The following is a 16163-nucleotide window of genomic DNA, read 5'->3' as shown; positions in this document are numbered from 1 at the left end:
TGTATGTCTAAAACGAGAGGCAGTAATAAAGTTTAGAATAACTAACAAGATTACAGACTTCATACAGCCAATTTCATAAATCATTAAAAAAGAGAGAAAGAAAGAAAAAGCTGTGAAGAAAGGATTTCTCTTTCTGAGAGCAAAATTAGTTGGAGAACCGTACACACAGTTTACCAACATTTTGTCAGTGGAAGCACTCATGTGAGAAATAATTACTTGAGTGACTTGGACTTGACTTCTATGTCAAATCCAAGTGCAGATAGGAAATCTAAGTGGAATTACCTTTCCATTGCCTCCTCTGTAACCTTTAGTTGATGTGGAAAGACTTGAATATAAGTGTCTGAGCCTACAAGATAAACTCCTTATCACATTGTAAAGAAAAAGTGTTTGTGAAAAGCCCTATAAAGGCTTATTTTTAAATTGTTAGAATAAGAATATGAACAGGAAAGGCACAGAATGGGGACCAGTGAGTGGAGGACATAGTTTAATTTTAACAGTTGACAGACGGTAGGACAATATAGGCCTCTTTTCTTCTATCCCTTTCACCAAAGAGAAGAATCTTGAAATGTGAAAAGGGAACTGAAGCTTGCCATTGGCAAGAAAGCTCATGGATATTCGAGTTCAATATTTTTGACTCAGTGAATATCAGAACAAGTCTGATTTCCAAAAATATGCTCCTTGGAAGGCTAATTCTGTATGCTATTGAAAAGGTTCTGAGGCAATTTCCCTAAAAACAGATGGATTAGAGAGTTCTCTTCATGGTGGTCCTTCTCAGAGCTGGTATATATAACAAGGAGCCAGAGTGTGTGATATCTCCCAAAACTAATTTTGCCATTAGGATCTTTTCACACAGCTGCTATATTGGTAGAGGAATTAAAAAAATACATATATATTTGTAGATCCACCACTTATAATATCTCAGGCCTGACCTCATTTTCTTTAGGTTTGGACTGCCAGAATGGTAAATCAAGGGAAATGATTTGCCTGCCATGTAAGTGGCTCAACTTGAAAAAAGTCTTTAGATTTTTGTATAGAGAGAATAAAGATGCATCAATTATCAGCCAGTGTACAATCTCACTCAAAGAGGGACTGACACACAGATTAACCCAGAGGAAGGTCTTTGAAGGGATGTCATTTGGGCCTGGAATTATGTCAGTTTTTTACTACACTTTAATCAAGGGTAATTTTGAAAACAGAAAGCAGATGATCACATTCGCTACATAAAGACTCTGAACAGAGAGGGAGACTTCATGTGTTGGGAAATAGGATTGGATTTTAAAATTACATTAAGTTGACCTAATAGATCCAATCTCCAATCTAAATCCCTGTATTTGGGGAACAACACGCTTTCCTCTTCTATGGGATGCAGTGTGTTGGGACTGTCAGTGGAGGTATCCTGCCTGCCTCTCACCAATCAGCTTTCCTGGGACTCAGAAACTCAGGGAGATGATGTTAGGGCTCGAAAAGTGGTAGAGCACACTCATTAAAGGGATGCTGCCCTGGTGAAACTATCAATTATGTCCACTTCTGAGGTGTTTGTGTAGTCCTGGCTCTCCTTGTCAGAGTCTACTCACGGTCTTTTTGTCTATTCTGTGAGCCACCCCATATTCTGTCGGGATATGCATTTCTGCTGAAGTATGTACATCTTGATCCTAACTATCCTGGGATGGTTAGGTATAACTCTTACAATCCTGCCACTTTCAACATTACTGCCCTTGCGAAGAACCTAAGATAATGTCTGGGGACCTGTGTTCCTGGGTTCATGTTGCACTTTCTTTTTTTTTTTTTTTTTCAACGTTTATTTATTTTTGGGACAGAGAGAGACAGAGCATGAACGGGGGAGGGGCAGAGAGAGAGGGAGACACAGAATCGGAAACAGGCTCCAGGCTCTGAGCCATCAGCCCAGAGCCTGACGCGGGGCTCGAACTCACGGACCGCGAGATCGTGACCTGGCTGAAGTCGGACGCTTAACCGACTGCGCCACCCAGGTGCCCCCATGTTGCACTTTCTAGCTGTGTGACTCTGAGGAAACTACTTAGCTACTTAGAACTTCAGTTTCTAATATATAAAACGGGGATACTAGCACAACCTAAATTTACAGGATTATTGTGAAGATTAAGTGAGACGATTTAAGTAAAGCAGTGTATTGCCTGCCATGTAACTAGCTCAACTTATATAAGATTTTCCTAAAATCCCCCCAAATATTCTCTTTTGACTTAAAAGAAACTGTTGACTTCTGAAAGTCTTAAAAATCTCCTCTAATATATTTTTATATTTATATTTATGTTCATATATATATTCTCAAAACTAACATCCAGGAAACACTTATACTAGAATTCTTGAGTCTTTGAATTTAATTCAATAAATATTTAATTTAATTTAATAAATTAACAAATTTAGTAATTTGATAAAATTTATGTAAGTCATTGTACAAACCATTGGGCTAAATGGTAGGAATATAAAATAAATCACATTTATACACATATAGCGTAAGTGTGTGTGTGTATACATATACATTGTCCATTCATATATAGACAGGTAGGACACATAAGGCTTGAGTATAATGTGAAGGGGAACAGATTTTCATATGGGTTCACTCAATCTTAGCATACCATGAAGAAATATGCAAATACATAACCTTACAAGTGTCCCATTATCATTCTTTCTCATCTGTGTTACACATAAAATACAGGGTAGTATTAGAGAAAAAAATGGTAGCAAGATTTATCCCTTATGAGATGAATAATGGGTAGAGATAGTTTTTACTTAACAGAGTAACAGGTGTTAGGGCAATTGTTGGCTTTGGAATTTTGCAGCTCACTTTGTAAAATCCCATGACATCAAAGCACAGCCTTGCGAGCTGGCTGTTTATTGAGCAGCACTGGTTTTCAACCTGGGACGGGTGAGGGTATCTCCAGTGAGAAGGATCAGGTTTCACAGCAGTGAGCCAGGGGTGGTAAACACCCATGAAGAGAAAGCTGTCCCTCCAGAGGAGAGAATGGTCTACTCAAGGGTGTTGATGACACTGTTCCTCCCATGTAGCTCAACTCAGAACTACCACTTTCACCCCCCCACCCCTTATACCCAAACAGACAGGGATGTAAAGAAGAAGAGAATGGAGGGGTTAGTAAAAGTGGCACAAGATACATAAAAATATGTGTTCCTTTTTCTATCTATCTATGTTCTGCCTTTTAAAAATTGAATTTTAGTTCAGGCTAAGCAATTAACTCAGTTCTGACAAAGATTTCCTTCCTAATTTTTCCTAAAAGTTAATACATAATTTCTTACATAGCAACAGAATACCTTGAGCAAGACACCGATGTCTCCCAAGAGAGGAAGTGCGATCTGCAGTTAAGGAGAAAAAAAACCCAGTATGTGTTCATACATATACGTGCACGTGATACAATAACAAACATATAATACAATGCAGATGTTTTTTTCTCCAAGTGTCATGTCAGTTGAGATTTGTCATGGAGTTTCTAAGAGGCTCACTGTCAGAATGGTTGGCTTTCACGTTATATTTCATATGACACCGGCAGACCTCATAACTGTATCTGAGAAATATTCACTACTCCTCTGCTATGAACATGTAAACACACCCAGGTTGTCGTTCTGATTCTGCATCTCTATTTTATATTTTCATGACACGGCAACTTTTATGCCAACACTAATATAGTCTTGGTTTTAAATAATACATAAAGGTAAATCATTTATTAAACGGAAGTCACCACTCTGCCAAGCAAATTATCAGGCTGTTGACAAATATGAAAAGTACACAATGAATTTGCCTTAAAGTTCTTTCTCACTGAAGTTCAAAAGAGCCAATAGGTGGCTTACGTGATATGCAAGAGAGACATTGAAGGAACTTGGGCAGTGTTCTGGCCTTGTGTCTTAAAATGTCCTTTCAGAGAGGCACTGTAAACCCAAGTAACACTTTATAAGAATTCTAGATGATGCACACATGATTCACTCAGCAGTGAAGTGAAAGTAAGGCCAAAATATGCCTCTGCACGTAGCTTATAAAGGCATTCATGGCACAGCCAGTGTAGGAGGGAGAAGGATTTGGGAGACTTAGAACCGAGAGGCCAGATTTGGATTTTATCATATAAAACTCTTAATACAATGTCATGTAGCATATGGCCTCTCAAATTATAACTGCCGATTCTGAGGCTATTTAAAGGGATTTCACTGTTGCTCAAAGCAAGGTTCATCCTGAAATAAAACTTTGGAACACACATTTAGTGCTTAAACCCATTTTTCAAGAGCCTACTCAAGCCAGTTTTTGTAATTTAATCACTTCAGTGTTTTAAGGCCACAGAATCAATGGATATTCACCCTGTTGTAGGTAACTTACCTGACAACTTTCATTTAGAAAAATGAAATTCATTTAGTCAATGGCATTAGAAAGAATAGAAATTGTGGCTATATATTTTAACTCAATTTTCCATGGGATGGAGACATTATGTGCCAAGGCACAGCCTGGGGCAAAATTGTAGAGCTGAATTATACCCTTAGGAAATAAGTATTCATCACACACACAAAAATGCTGATGCAGCTTGAATTTTCACCCCTCTACAAAATAATGGGGATAAACAAAATCACCAAGCAGTTACTGAGCATTCTAATTAGTTTGGACAGCAAAAGTTGCTCGGTAGGCTATTTGGCTTCTGGGTGCATTAAAGATACATAAATCAGGCACCGTCTGTTGACATACCGGGTCACCTGGGGGGCCTGGCAGACCTGGCTTTCCATCCTTCCCTGGAGCTCCCTGAAAAACAGAATCGTTGTGTTCAAATCCTTGCACAGTGGCACGGGTGCAGAGTAAAATGGGTGGTGGGTAGGAGGAGGTATAGATGGTCCTTACATCATTCCCTGGGGTCCCTGGAGTTCCTGGCAATCCAGGGAGACCTCGAGGACCCTGGAAATGGGGGAAAATAGTTACTTATGGGGACAGTTTTTCAGTAATTTTCCCCAAGTAAGCAAGCTGGATTTGCTGTGCCAAATAACTTGGTTAAGTAGCTTACCTGAATACCTGGCTCTCCAGCTGGTCCTTGCGAGCCCTGAGTAGAATCAGATCCAATTATCAGAATTCCTCCAGAAATATCCATAAATTATGCAAGTGGGATCAAGAGCTATGTATTGTAACTTACTTAGTCGAACAACAGGGCTTGCCAACTTGCGCACACTGAAAACTCTCTGTGATGATGGCTAAGACTTTTGGATGGCAGGTAAACACTTAACCAGATGTCTGTTGCTTGGAACCTGAGCACGGCTTTGCTCAGATGCCTGGGATATCTGTCTCTCTCAGTACCATCATGTGTTCCTCCACCTTCACAAACACACAATGCACCCAAATTCTAGCTGTTCAGAAACTCCTGATAAAGTAATGGGCTCAGGACTTCCTTTCCTTTCTGCTTTCTCCTTTCTACTTTGAGTCATTTCCCTATTTGAAGAAATTGCCAGAATCAGTGTTCAGTGACAGCAGTAGAAAGTAAAGCATCAATCAGCTATTCTTTTCTACTTCAGAAAATTGGAATTTGGGGTAATAAAGAGGAGGCTGGGAAATTATCAGTGAACCTAATGATGATAGCTCTATCCCTGTTACATAACCACAGACTGAGGAAGGAGGAACTGATGACCTAAGCAAGTAAAGGGCTGGGTTCTCAGCTGTTGACTTCAGTAACTGCCTACCAACATTTCCTTTCTTATTTATTTATTTATTTATAAAATGTTTATTTATTTGAGAGACAGAGAAAAGAGAGCGCACATGTGAGCAGGGGAGATGCAGAAAGAGAGGGGGAGAGAGAATCCCAAGCAGGCTCCATGCTGACAGTGCAGAGCCTGACATGGGGCTAGATTGAATGAACCATGAGGTCATGACCTGAGCTGAAATCAAGACTTGCACAGCTAACCCACTGAGCCACCCAGGTGCTCCTCTCTTCTTATTTTATAAAATAAATGTTCATATGACTATTAGTCAAAGCTACTTTTTGTTCCCTTTCTATTTATATTGTGACCTTAGTTATTAATATATTTTTTATTTTTTGCGTCAATCTCTTTCACTCCCTTAATAATTTCCTGATCTGTGTTTTTACTTTGTTTAATCTTCCATCTCAGTGGTCTTTTATATTCTTGCCCTGCAAAATCGATCACATACAATATAACCATTCACTATTTATGCCTTCTTTTAGCTTTTGTGATAACTTCATTACGAGGCCAATTTCCCAAATTAATGTCACTAGAATAAGTGTTTATTTCTACTTTTCTCATTCCAAAATCTTTTACGTTTTTTCATAGTAAATAAAAAGTTTTATCTCTTATTACTATTTAGTCAACAAGTACACACATGGGGGTCATTATTATCAGGCACTGTCCTTGTAGCTAAGAAAACTGGGCATTAAAAAAATGGGCATTAAAAGCTGCCCATTCTTTGTGTTCACTATTATAAACAACTTCTATTATCTCTTCCTGAAGATATTACTGAAGAGATTTTTGACATCATCTCATTGATACACACTCCATTCACTTTAAATATTCACTTTTTATTTTTTCATTAAAAACAAACAGTAATATACAAAACCCAATCTTAGGCATGTGTAAAATCTTACACACATTCATTTGTACTTTTTAAAATAGAGAAGAGAGGAACAAAGGGTTAAATAACTGCTCCTAATCCAAAATCAGTGTCTGTGAGATCAGCATCTGTGGGTCAGCAAACAGTAAGCACCTTCTCTGTGCTCAGTGACTTAACCCCAGTGCTCATTAATCCTCTCTCTCTGATTAGTGCTTACTTCTATTTCCTCTTCTGACCATTTCACTCTTTTCTTCTTCTTCTTTTTTTTAAGTTTATTCATTTTTCTTTTTGAGAGAGACAGAGAATGATGGGGGAGGGGCAGAAAGAGAGGGAGACATGGAATCCGAAGCAGGCTCCAGTTCTGTACTGACAGCACAGAGCCTGATGCAGGGCTCGAACCCACAGACCGTGAGATCATGATCCAAACCAAAGTTGGACGTCCAACTGACTAAGCCACCCAGGCGCCCCTCATGTTTCTCTTCTTATTCAAATTTGTCACTGGGTTTTATTTTACTGTTGGAATGGACAGGGTTTCAAAAGCTTGATAGAGTTTCACTTACTGTTGGGCCAGGAACTCCCAGCCCTGGGGGACCTCTGTCACCTGGGGAACCATGGACACCTGGGAGTCCTCGTTCACCCTGTGCAATGAGAGGCTTCTGTGAGTGCGAGGGTCAGGGGACAAAAAATTTCAGGCTGTATTTTATTTTTAATTCTTTAGAAATAATCTATGATATTTTTATACCTTTGGCCCACGTGGACCAGGTGCTCCAGGATTTCCATCTAATCCCTACAATAAAAAAAAAAAAGGAGATAAATACATTTCTTTTTCTAAAAACATTAAAAGCATCTTAGAAGTTATAACTCAAAAATGTTTTGTTGTTCTTCATCTTTCTTGAATAAACCCTTTTCTATAAAAGAATAAGGAACAGGAAATACAGATTTCCACCAGGTTATAGATTTTTGTATAGTTACTTTAACATATAAGATGTTTTCATTTTTAGGGGAGGTGGGTGGGGGATGGGTGAAATAGGTGATGGAGATTAAGAGTACATTTAATCGTGATGAGCACTGAATAATACAGGGAATTGCTGAATCACTGTATTATACACCTGAAACTAATATAACACTGTATGTTAACTACACTGGAATTAATATTTAACACTTAATAAAAAAGATGTTTTTATCTTTAAAATAAGGCATCTAATACTGAGAACTATTATCAATAATTAATATAAAAAGTCAAAGAGGAGGAAAAAAAAGGCATGTGAAATAGGCTTATTGGTTATTTAGACTTTTCAGCTATTCAGTTTTGTTATGTCCTGGAAATAGCCTGGGCCACAAGGACATTTTCTGCATATGACCATCATTGGCCATGCCTGCAGAGCCTCTGGAAAGAAAATTTCAGGCAGCTCTTCTGTTTTAACATAGCATCCTAGGAAGGTTTATGATTTAAAACTAGTGTATCTTACTAGGCTCCATAGATCCCTAAAGAGTTCATGCAGAAGATTTTTGAAAGATTTGAATCTTTCAAAAATGTATGTAAAATGGGTATGTGCATTTTCTCAGAAGAGAGCCCTTTGCTTGCATCAAATTTCCAAAGAAGTTAGATCTCTTATCTAAAGAACAAGATGAATATTTTGTTTTCTGCAGACCTCAACTTATTCCTATACTTGTGATCTGAACCTGGGAATACATGAAGGGTAATTAATGAACTTTCAAGGGAAATATTAGTAAAAGGGCTGGTACTTACTGGTTCCCCTGGCAGGCTTTTCCCTGGAGGACCAGCCTCACCTTTGGGACCTGGAAGCCCAGGAGGGCCTATAATCCCACCTGGATCTCCCTGAGGAAAAGAAGATTCTTATGTCATTGTTCAGGTTCACGGTGGGAGCTATGGAGACAGCAGTTTTCATTGCTTCAAGTTGTAGCCAAACTTCATTTTCTCACTCATTCACTCATTCAGCCCTATTTATGGAGGGCCTCATTCATGTCAGGCACTGTTCTAATTATCTTAGGTGCACTTAGATTTTGTGGTGAGGTATGTTACAAGTTTAGCAGTATCATGCCATATGTATAAATATATGTGTGTATAAACGTATGCACAAAAAGAGCATCTACTCAGAAAGTTCTTTAGATGATCTTCATGTTTTCTTTAAGTTCCTTTCCAGTAATGGTTCAACAATTAATATGTGTCTGTACGTCCCCTGCACAATCCTGGCAGCCTTGTCTTATCCTTTTGCTGCACCTACCCACTCCCACCTCCCAAATCGCAGTGCCCTTCTGATCCTCTGTCTCTCCTTCCCACTTAGCTACTCAATGCATAAAATGTATACCTTTTCTCCTTTAATGCCTTGCTTTCCTGGGATACCATGTTCTCCTGGCAATCCCTAGAAAATTCAGAATTAATGGGAAAGAACAATTAGAATATCTCTTATTATGAGAACATATCTATCTGTGAGTCTTTGTCATGAGAACAGAATTTTAACATGTAAACTATAAGAGGATGGGTTGGTTTTGGCCTGTTAAAAAGGAAAACACATTGGTGAAAATATGTGGTTTGTTGTTTCAAGTGAAGTAACCTGGAGGTAATGGAAAAGAAACTAAGGGAGAATTGAACCAAATGCCCCATTCATATTATCGCCAAGAAAGGGTGAAGGGATGGTGGTTGGTAGCATCACAGCACTATTTAGAACGACAATGGAGTAAACAGGAAGATATACCCTTATTATGTTTGGCAACAGTGGCTCTTTCCCTTTTGATTTTATTCTCTTTCTTAGTTCCAATTACTATCACTTCATCTCACTCTTGGCCACTTATGGCTCCACCTGTGCCACCATCATTTTATTCTTTTCATGAGATCTCTCCGTGAGGTACACCTATATTGGTTCATTAAATGGCTTGGGGAGGGGGGGAGCGCAAGAAAAAGCTTTGCCCACAAACTGAATGTTCAAAGTACAAGCAGAACAAAGGCACTGAAAGACCTCTGGAGGCGCAGTCAAGAAGCATAGAGAATAGAGCAAGAGGTCATGGGACTGTTCCCAAGATGATAGGAAAAGGAGAGATTCCAATAGTTGCATAGAAAGTGCTGGAATTGTGGCTACATAGAGATTAGTTTCCAAGAAATTTTGGCCAAGCATTTTTGTTGTTATGCTCAAGTGAGGACTGATGGTGAATCTTAGCTCCCAAGTGGTTAGAAGGCCAGGCTAGGGAGGTTGTCCAAGGAACAAAAGGCTTAGTGGGGGAATGGATAGAAAAATGCATTTAAAGGACAACAGAGAGAGAGAGAGAGACAGACAGACAGAGAGACAGACAAACAGAGGATAGTGAGACCACTAGAATTGGGTTCTAATGCAACCTGAGGACCATCTTCCAATGGCATTATAGAAACATTATCTGCTAAAAGATTTGCTCTTTTTGGAGGCTCTTGCAATAAAACAGTAACAGAAGCTTTGGAAGTGCCTTTTTTTGGATAGAGAATTGAGCCAAAGTCATGCATAATGAAAATGCTTTCTTTCTTTCTTGGTTTTCCTTATTTCTTTTGACGTTTCCAGTCTTCGCTACTGTTGGTACACCTCTGACAAGCATGTCCAAAATGATGACTTAGTTAACCTGACTTCCAAAGACTGATTTATTAGGCTAATGATATTCAAAAGGATCTCATATGAATATATGAAGGTGCTAGCAGCCTTCCTGATAACCCCTGACACTAGGTTTGATCAGTCTTGGCAGTAGATGTGACCCATGTCTTTGGAAAAGGTGGTACAACTCAGTCACATGAAAACATACTGACATTCTTTAAGACATCGATTTAATTTCCACATATCAAAGAGACCTGTATTTACTATACATACAATATCTCCTGGTGGTCCTCTGGGTCCCATAGAGCCTTCAGGTCCTTGCTGACCCTAAAAGAAAGGTGATATGTAGTTCAACTTTGTTAAAAAACAGATTGTCCTTGAATATATATAAAACATGGTATGAACTTCATCTGTAGAAAGATGGGCTTTCTACCATCCTACCTTCTCTGAATAATTCTGAAATGTGCTTTGGGCTGACAAAGATAGTTTGAAGATGTTCTCATTTAAATGGGTCTTTTCCCACCAGCAAGTGAGGCCATGATAACCTCCCTCACCCATTGGTGGGAGCGCATCACATCTCTCCTGCACCTCCCAACAGCTGGTCTTTCTTGGGACACCCCTGTGGAATCCCACATGGGGAACTCAAGCATCTCAGAGCTGCATAATTTGGGCTTAGAAATTGAATCTTGAGTCCTGTTCATTTTAAGGATATAGTTCAGGGTCATAGGTTTCGCTCACATTATTTACTCATAAAGGGTTTAGGGATGCTATTGTGAATATGCTTTGAAAAAGAGTTTAAAAATCTTACTGTGAACCAGAAAGCACAATTACTATGTGTGTAATAAATGCAGCCAATAGGGGGGAAATCACCATGGCAACATGATAAAATCTCTGAGACCGTTTGTGAAGAAAATGAGTGGCACACCAAAGCACTTTGTTTTGTACAGAAATGGCTATAACTCCAAAATTATTTCCTCTTTAACTCAGTTATTTCTTATATACCTTTAGTCCTGGACTTCCTATTAAACCGGGGGTACCAGGATCTCCAGGTTCGCCCTAAACATGTGGGTGGGAAGGACAGTGAAATGGTTAATGTAATCTTCACAATCTCATTAGGTTGGAGATGCCACAAAGAAGGTTATGAGATTACCTTTATTCCCTGTGATCCCATTATCCCAGGTTCTCCCTGTAAAAACAAAAACAAAAACAAAAAAAACAACCATTTATGTAATGCTTAAACTCAGATGGGGATGAGCATCTCTAATACTTGAATTCATCTGCATTTCTACTAATTAACATAGAATAAAGGGGGAGATTATGGACAGCATGATGAAGTCAAGGAGGGGGTCACTCTAAAACATGATTTAAAATACTTATTGATATCAAGTAAATAATAACTCCTATTTTCTTTCTTCTTTATAATAGTTTTCTCCCCAGTATCCCTTTTGACTCTACAATCATATCTCATTAGCAATCATTGCATTCTCTACTTAGCTGACTTTGTTATGATTTGCCACCAGCTCATCCTATATCTCAGAGAATTAAAACCTCAGATGAAGAAGGAAAAGAAAGAGTGGAATTTAAATTTATATGTCATGGTGATTCTACTATTGGGTGTATGTACTTAATGAAAAAAAAAAACAAAAAAATTAAGGTTACATAAAAGAGTACAATATTGGCTGTAATGAGTTTGCTTTTCTTATTTTCATGACTTATTATTGATCCTTTTGATATAGTCACCCCATTTGATAAATTTAATTTGTACCATTAACAGAATTTTTGAAAAAAACTGTATCTTATATTTTAATTTTATATTTTAGATATATTAAGTGTGTACCTTTCAAGACATTCATGTCCTATTACAAATAGTAATGGTTAAAGAAAATATACACTACCTAAGCCAAATGGTGCCATCAAATGATAAAACTTAACAAGGTTTAAAATTTCTCATTTATCAAAATAAGAGTAAAAAATCACAGAGGAAAAAGTAAAATGCTCAGAGAGGTTATTTTATCAAATCTATTAGACTCCACAGTAAACATACCAGAAATCAGAGAGATAGAAATCGATGAAGTAGAAAACACAAGATAGTGATAAAACATCTACTTACTCTATCTCCCTTTTCACCTTTTGTAAAAGCTTCCCCCTAGGAAAATGGGTAGAAAACAGAAGCAATTATAAACACTTTTGGAAATAAACTCTCCAAAACTGGATATGGATGAATCCTGCAGGCCAAACTCAGGCCTCTGTCGCAAAAAAGTCCCTGAGATGACTCAGAATGTCACACAGTCTGCTTGCACAGTTTAAAGGGAGCATATGAGAATTAATTAAAAAACTCATATTCCCAAGTGAACAGTAAGTTAATCATTCTAATACTATTTTGAGAATCCTGAGTGGAACAAATTGGAATGCTGCCCAAGGCTGAAGCTTCCTTTTTCATGGTTCACATAGAAGCTGATCACATTCTCTCTCTCCCTGCACCTCCTCCCCCCACCAAACACACATATTGAGGCTTTCTCTCATTAGCTTTTCTGTTCCTCAAGTCACAACATGTATGCGATTTCATTTACTTTGCACAACAGTGCTGTGAGGAAGATATGGTCCCATTTCAAGTATGAGGAAAGAGACTCAGAAAGGTTCTGCGTAACTGAGTTATTTCCCCTAAAATAGCACTCACCCATTTTATGTCTCCTTGTTTATCTTTCCTATAAACTCTGTGAATGTAGGGATTTAATTGATCTCAACTATCATAGTATCTCTGGTGTACTGTTGGTGCCCAGTAAAAGTTTATTAAATTAGAGAATTTAAAGTTATGCAGACATAACAGTAATAGCTGATGTTCATTAAATCCTCATAATGTATCAAACACTGATCTAATCACTGTTCTAGTTCCTTCTTATGTGTCACTGGGGTAGGTACCATTAGAACACCCATTTACGGATAAGGAAAATGAGGCACAGAGAAGTTAAGTAATTTCCCCAAGTCACATAGCCAGTGAGAGGTCATTCAGGATTTAAACCTAGACAACCTGAATTCAAACCCAGGCTTTGGTTACTCATTCTTATTTGATTTGTAATTTGATTTACTTACTATTTGAAATGAGTGAATTGACAATAAGATGGAAACCATACATCAAAATTTTTTTTTCTCTTGCATATGAAAGTCAGGAGAAAACATGAGAACCATAGGTAAATAATACTATGCTTAAAGGTCCTCTTAGGGACTTCTGGTCTTTTAAACAAATCACTAATGGGAGATAAGTGGTTAGTAAATAAACCTCTGTGGTTTGCGCCTCATGTCCTATGTGCTCAGGACTAGAGGGCTCACCTTATTCTCTTCCATATTTCCCAGCAACCTTGCAGTTACCCGGGGGCAGGCAGCTAGTATTGGCAATGCAATGTGAGCAGATGTAACGTGTTACTGCAGGCTGAGGTAAGGAGGAGCCCAGTCCTGATGTTCCAGTCCCACTTTCCCCACAGTGGTGACTGAGAAGGTTGTGTATATCAGATGGCTGAGTTACATGGGGTAATCAGCCTGGTACCTGAATGCAGTGAGGGTCAACACCCACTCCTCCCAACCCAACATTGCTGGGCATGCAGCATGAGCAAGAGATGATCTTTCTTGCATTAAGCCACAGAGATGTCAGGGTTAATGTGTTACCTAGCATAACTTAGCCTACCCTGTTATGCCCCATATCTAGCCAACACGATTAAATCTCTTATTTTTGGTTGGTGTGCCGGGTCGCTCAGCTGGTTAAACATCCAATTCTTGATTTCAGCTCAGGTCAGGATCTCACAGTTCATGAATTCAAGCCCCACATCGGGCTCTGCACGGCCTGCTTGGTATTCTCTCTGTCCCTCTCTCTGTCCCTCCCCTGCTCACACTCTCTCTCTCAAAATAAATAAATAGAGCTTAATTTTTTAAATCTTTTATTATTGGTTAATTGCTATACATTAAATCAGAGCATTATTTATAATCTTGTCTTTCAGCCTTAATTCAAAAAATTCTATTTGATTTTTAAGAGATGATGTTATTTAGATATAAGCATGGGCCACATTGCTTCTATAACTGCTTATTTGCTTATATCACATTGCTTATATCATGCTTATTTAGAGCCACTGTGAATCCATATTGATTAAAGTAACAGGTTAAAAAAACAATAATAAAAAAATAAAACCAGGAGCCTGGTTATCTCAAGACTTGATATTTAGTCCTAGCTCCAATGGTCACTATCTGGGTCAAGTACCTTGCCTTTTAGAACCTCTCTTTCTTTATCTGAGGTTTAACCAGATGATCTCTTTTAAGTATATTTTAGCTCTGATATGTTACACATAAAGTTATATTCTAAATGTTTAGTAGCGGGGCGGGGTGGGGGGAACTGCCATTCAGGATAAATGGTTCAGAACTCAAATCTGTATGAAAATCATTCCTCTTTTTGGGACTTTTGGTGATTTTGCTAAGTCAGGTCCAGATTCTGTTCTGGAATAGAGTGTGAGAGGGATGCCTGGGTGGCTCAGTCGGTTAAGTGTCCGACTTTCAGCTCAGGTCATGATCTCATGGGCTGTGGGTTTGAGGCCCATGTTGGGCTCTATGCTGACAGCTCAGAGCCTGGAGCCTGCATCAGATTCTGTGTGTGTGTGTGTCTCTCTCTGCCACTCCCCAACTTGTGCTCTGTCTCTGTCTCTGTCTCTCTCTCTCAAAAATAAACAAACATTAAAAAAAAAGGAAAGAAAGAAAATGTGAGACCACAAAGGGCTAAACTCTGCATAACATTGTAAAAATGTGTTTCTTTTATGTTGGGGGGCAGAGAGGAAGGCAGGCAAGATCTTAAAGTAGTTCCCCCTCATCTGTGATTTCACTTTCCACGATTTGTCACTCACAGCCAACTGCAGTTTGGAACCAGATGATCCTCCTTCTGAGGAATCATCATGTCAATAATAGCCTAACACTATGTCACAACACCTACATCATTCACCTCACTTCATCTCTTCACGTAGGCATTGATGATTTCACTTCATCACAAGAAGGGCGAGTGCAGTACAAGATATTCTGAGAGAGAGCACATTCACATAACTTATCACAGTATATTGTTATAATTGTCCTATTTTACTATCAGTTATTGTTGAGAATCTCTTGCTGTGCCTAATTTATAAATTAAACTTTACCATAGGTATGTATGTATGTACATATATGAAAAAACAGTGTATACAGTTGACCCTGAACAACACAGGTTTGAATTGCATAGGTTTACTTATATGCAGATTTTTTTATAGTACAGTACTGTAAAATGCATTTTCTCTTATTATTCTCTTAGTATTTTCTTTTCTCTAGCTTCCTTATTGTAAGAATACAGTACAATACACATAACATACAAAATATGTGTTAATCAGTTGTTCATTGGTCAACAGTAGGCAATTAGTAATTAAGTTCTGGGGAGTCAAAAGCAGTATGTGGATTTTCAACTATGCTGGGGCTTAGTGCCCCTAACCCCCATGTTGTTCAGGGTCAACTGTATAGGGTTCGGTACTATTGGCGGTTTTAGGCATCCACTGGAGGTCTTGGCACCTATCCTCCTTGAACAGGTGGGACTACTGTATAGGGACGTGGAGTAATTAAGGGATTAAGAGGGAACTGGCAAAGAGAAAAGTTAAAAGGAAAAGAAGTCTGTTTCTCCTATGTAAGGCAGATAGGGCCAATGATAATCTCAGTGGGGTAGGTGGGCTGCCCCCAAACGTCCGTGGTGGGAGAGAAAGCCAGAGCGAATCTCCTAGAAGCTGTGAAGTCCCCCAACCATTGCTACTAAGAGCATGATCCAAGGGCCAACAGCATGAGCATCACCTGGGAGCTAGTGAGAACTGCAGCCTCTCAGGCCCCACCCCAGACTTACTGAATTAGACCCAGCATTTCAAAAGATCCCTAGGTGATTCAAATGCACTTTCCATTTGAGAAACACTGCTCTTAAACCATTCCAAGTTCCTTTTTTCTGCCCTTCCTGTTTTTCCAATAGAATTTTT

At 38.7% G+C, this 16163-nt stretch overlaps 1 protein-coding gene across 2 annotated transcripts in view; it reads right to left on the bottom strand.

Annotated features, from left to right (window-relative positions):
* Positions 1–16163, bottom strand: part of COL19A1 (collagen type XIX alpha 1 chain) — a 349939-nt gene that overhangs the window by 58418 nt on the left and 275358 nt on the right. For both annotated transcript variants that reach the window (XM_045498677.1, XM_045498678.1), the window contains exons 21-32: positions 12260–12295; positions 11300–11335; positions 11152–11205; positions 10423–10476; positions 8905–8958; positions 8325–8414; positions 7317–7361; positions 7135–7212; positions 5025–5060; positions 4865–4918; positions 4715–4768; positions 3304–3345 (exon numbers count right to left, since the gene is read on the bottom strand). In XM_045498677.1, coding sequence (XP_045354633.1) covers positions 3304–3345; positions 4715–4768; positions 4865–4918; positions 5025–5060; positions 7135–7212; positions 7317–7361; positions 8325–8414; positions 8905–8958; positions 10423–10476; positions 11152–11205; positions 11300–11335; positions 12260–12295 — 633 coding nt within the window. The remainder of the gene's footprint in view (positions 1–3303; positions 3346–4714; positions 4769–4864; positions 4919–5024; positions 5061–7134; positions 7213–7316; positions 7362–8324; positions 8415–8904; positions 8959–10422; positions 10477–11151; positions 11206–11299; positions 11336–12259; positions 12296–16163) is intronic.

Source organism: Leopardus geoffroyi, chromosome B2 (assembly GCF_018350155.1).
Source record: "Leopardus geoffroyi isolate Oge1 chromosome B2, O.geoffroyi_Oge1_pat1.0, whole genome shotgun sequence".
Lineage (NCBI taxonomy): Eukaryota > Metazoa > Chordata > Mammalia > Carnivora > Felidae > Leopardus > Leopardus geoffroyi.
The sequence above is the reverse complement of the archived record's forward strand: the minus strand, read 5'-3'. Positions and strand labels throughout refer to the sequence as shown.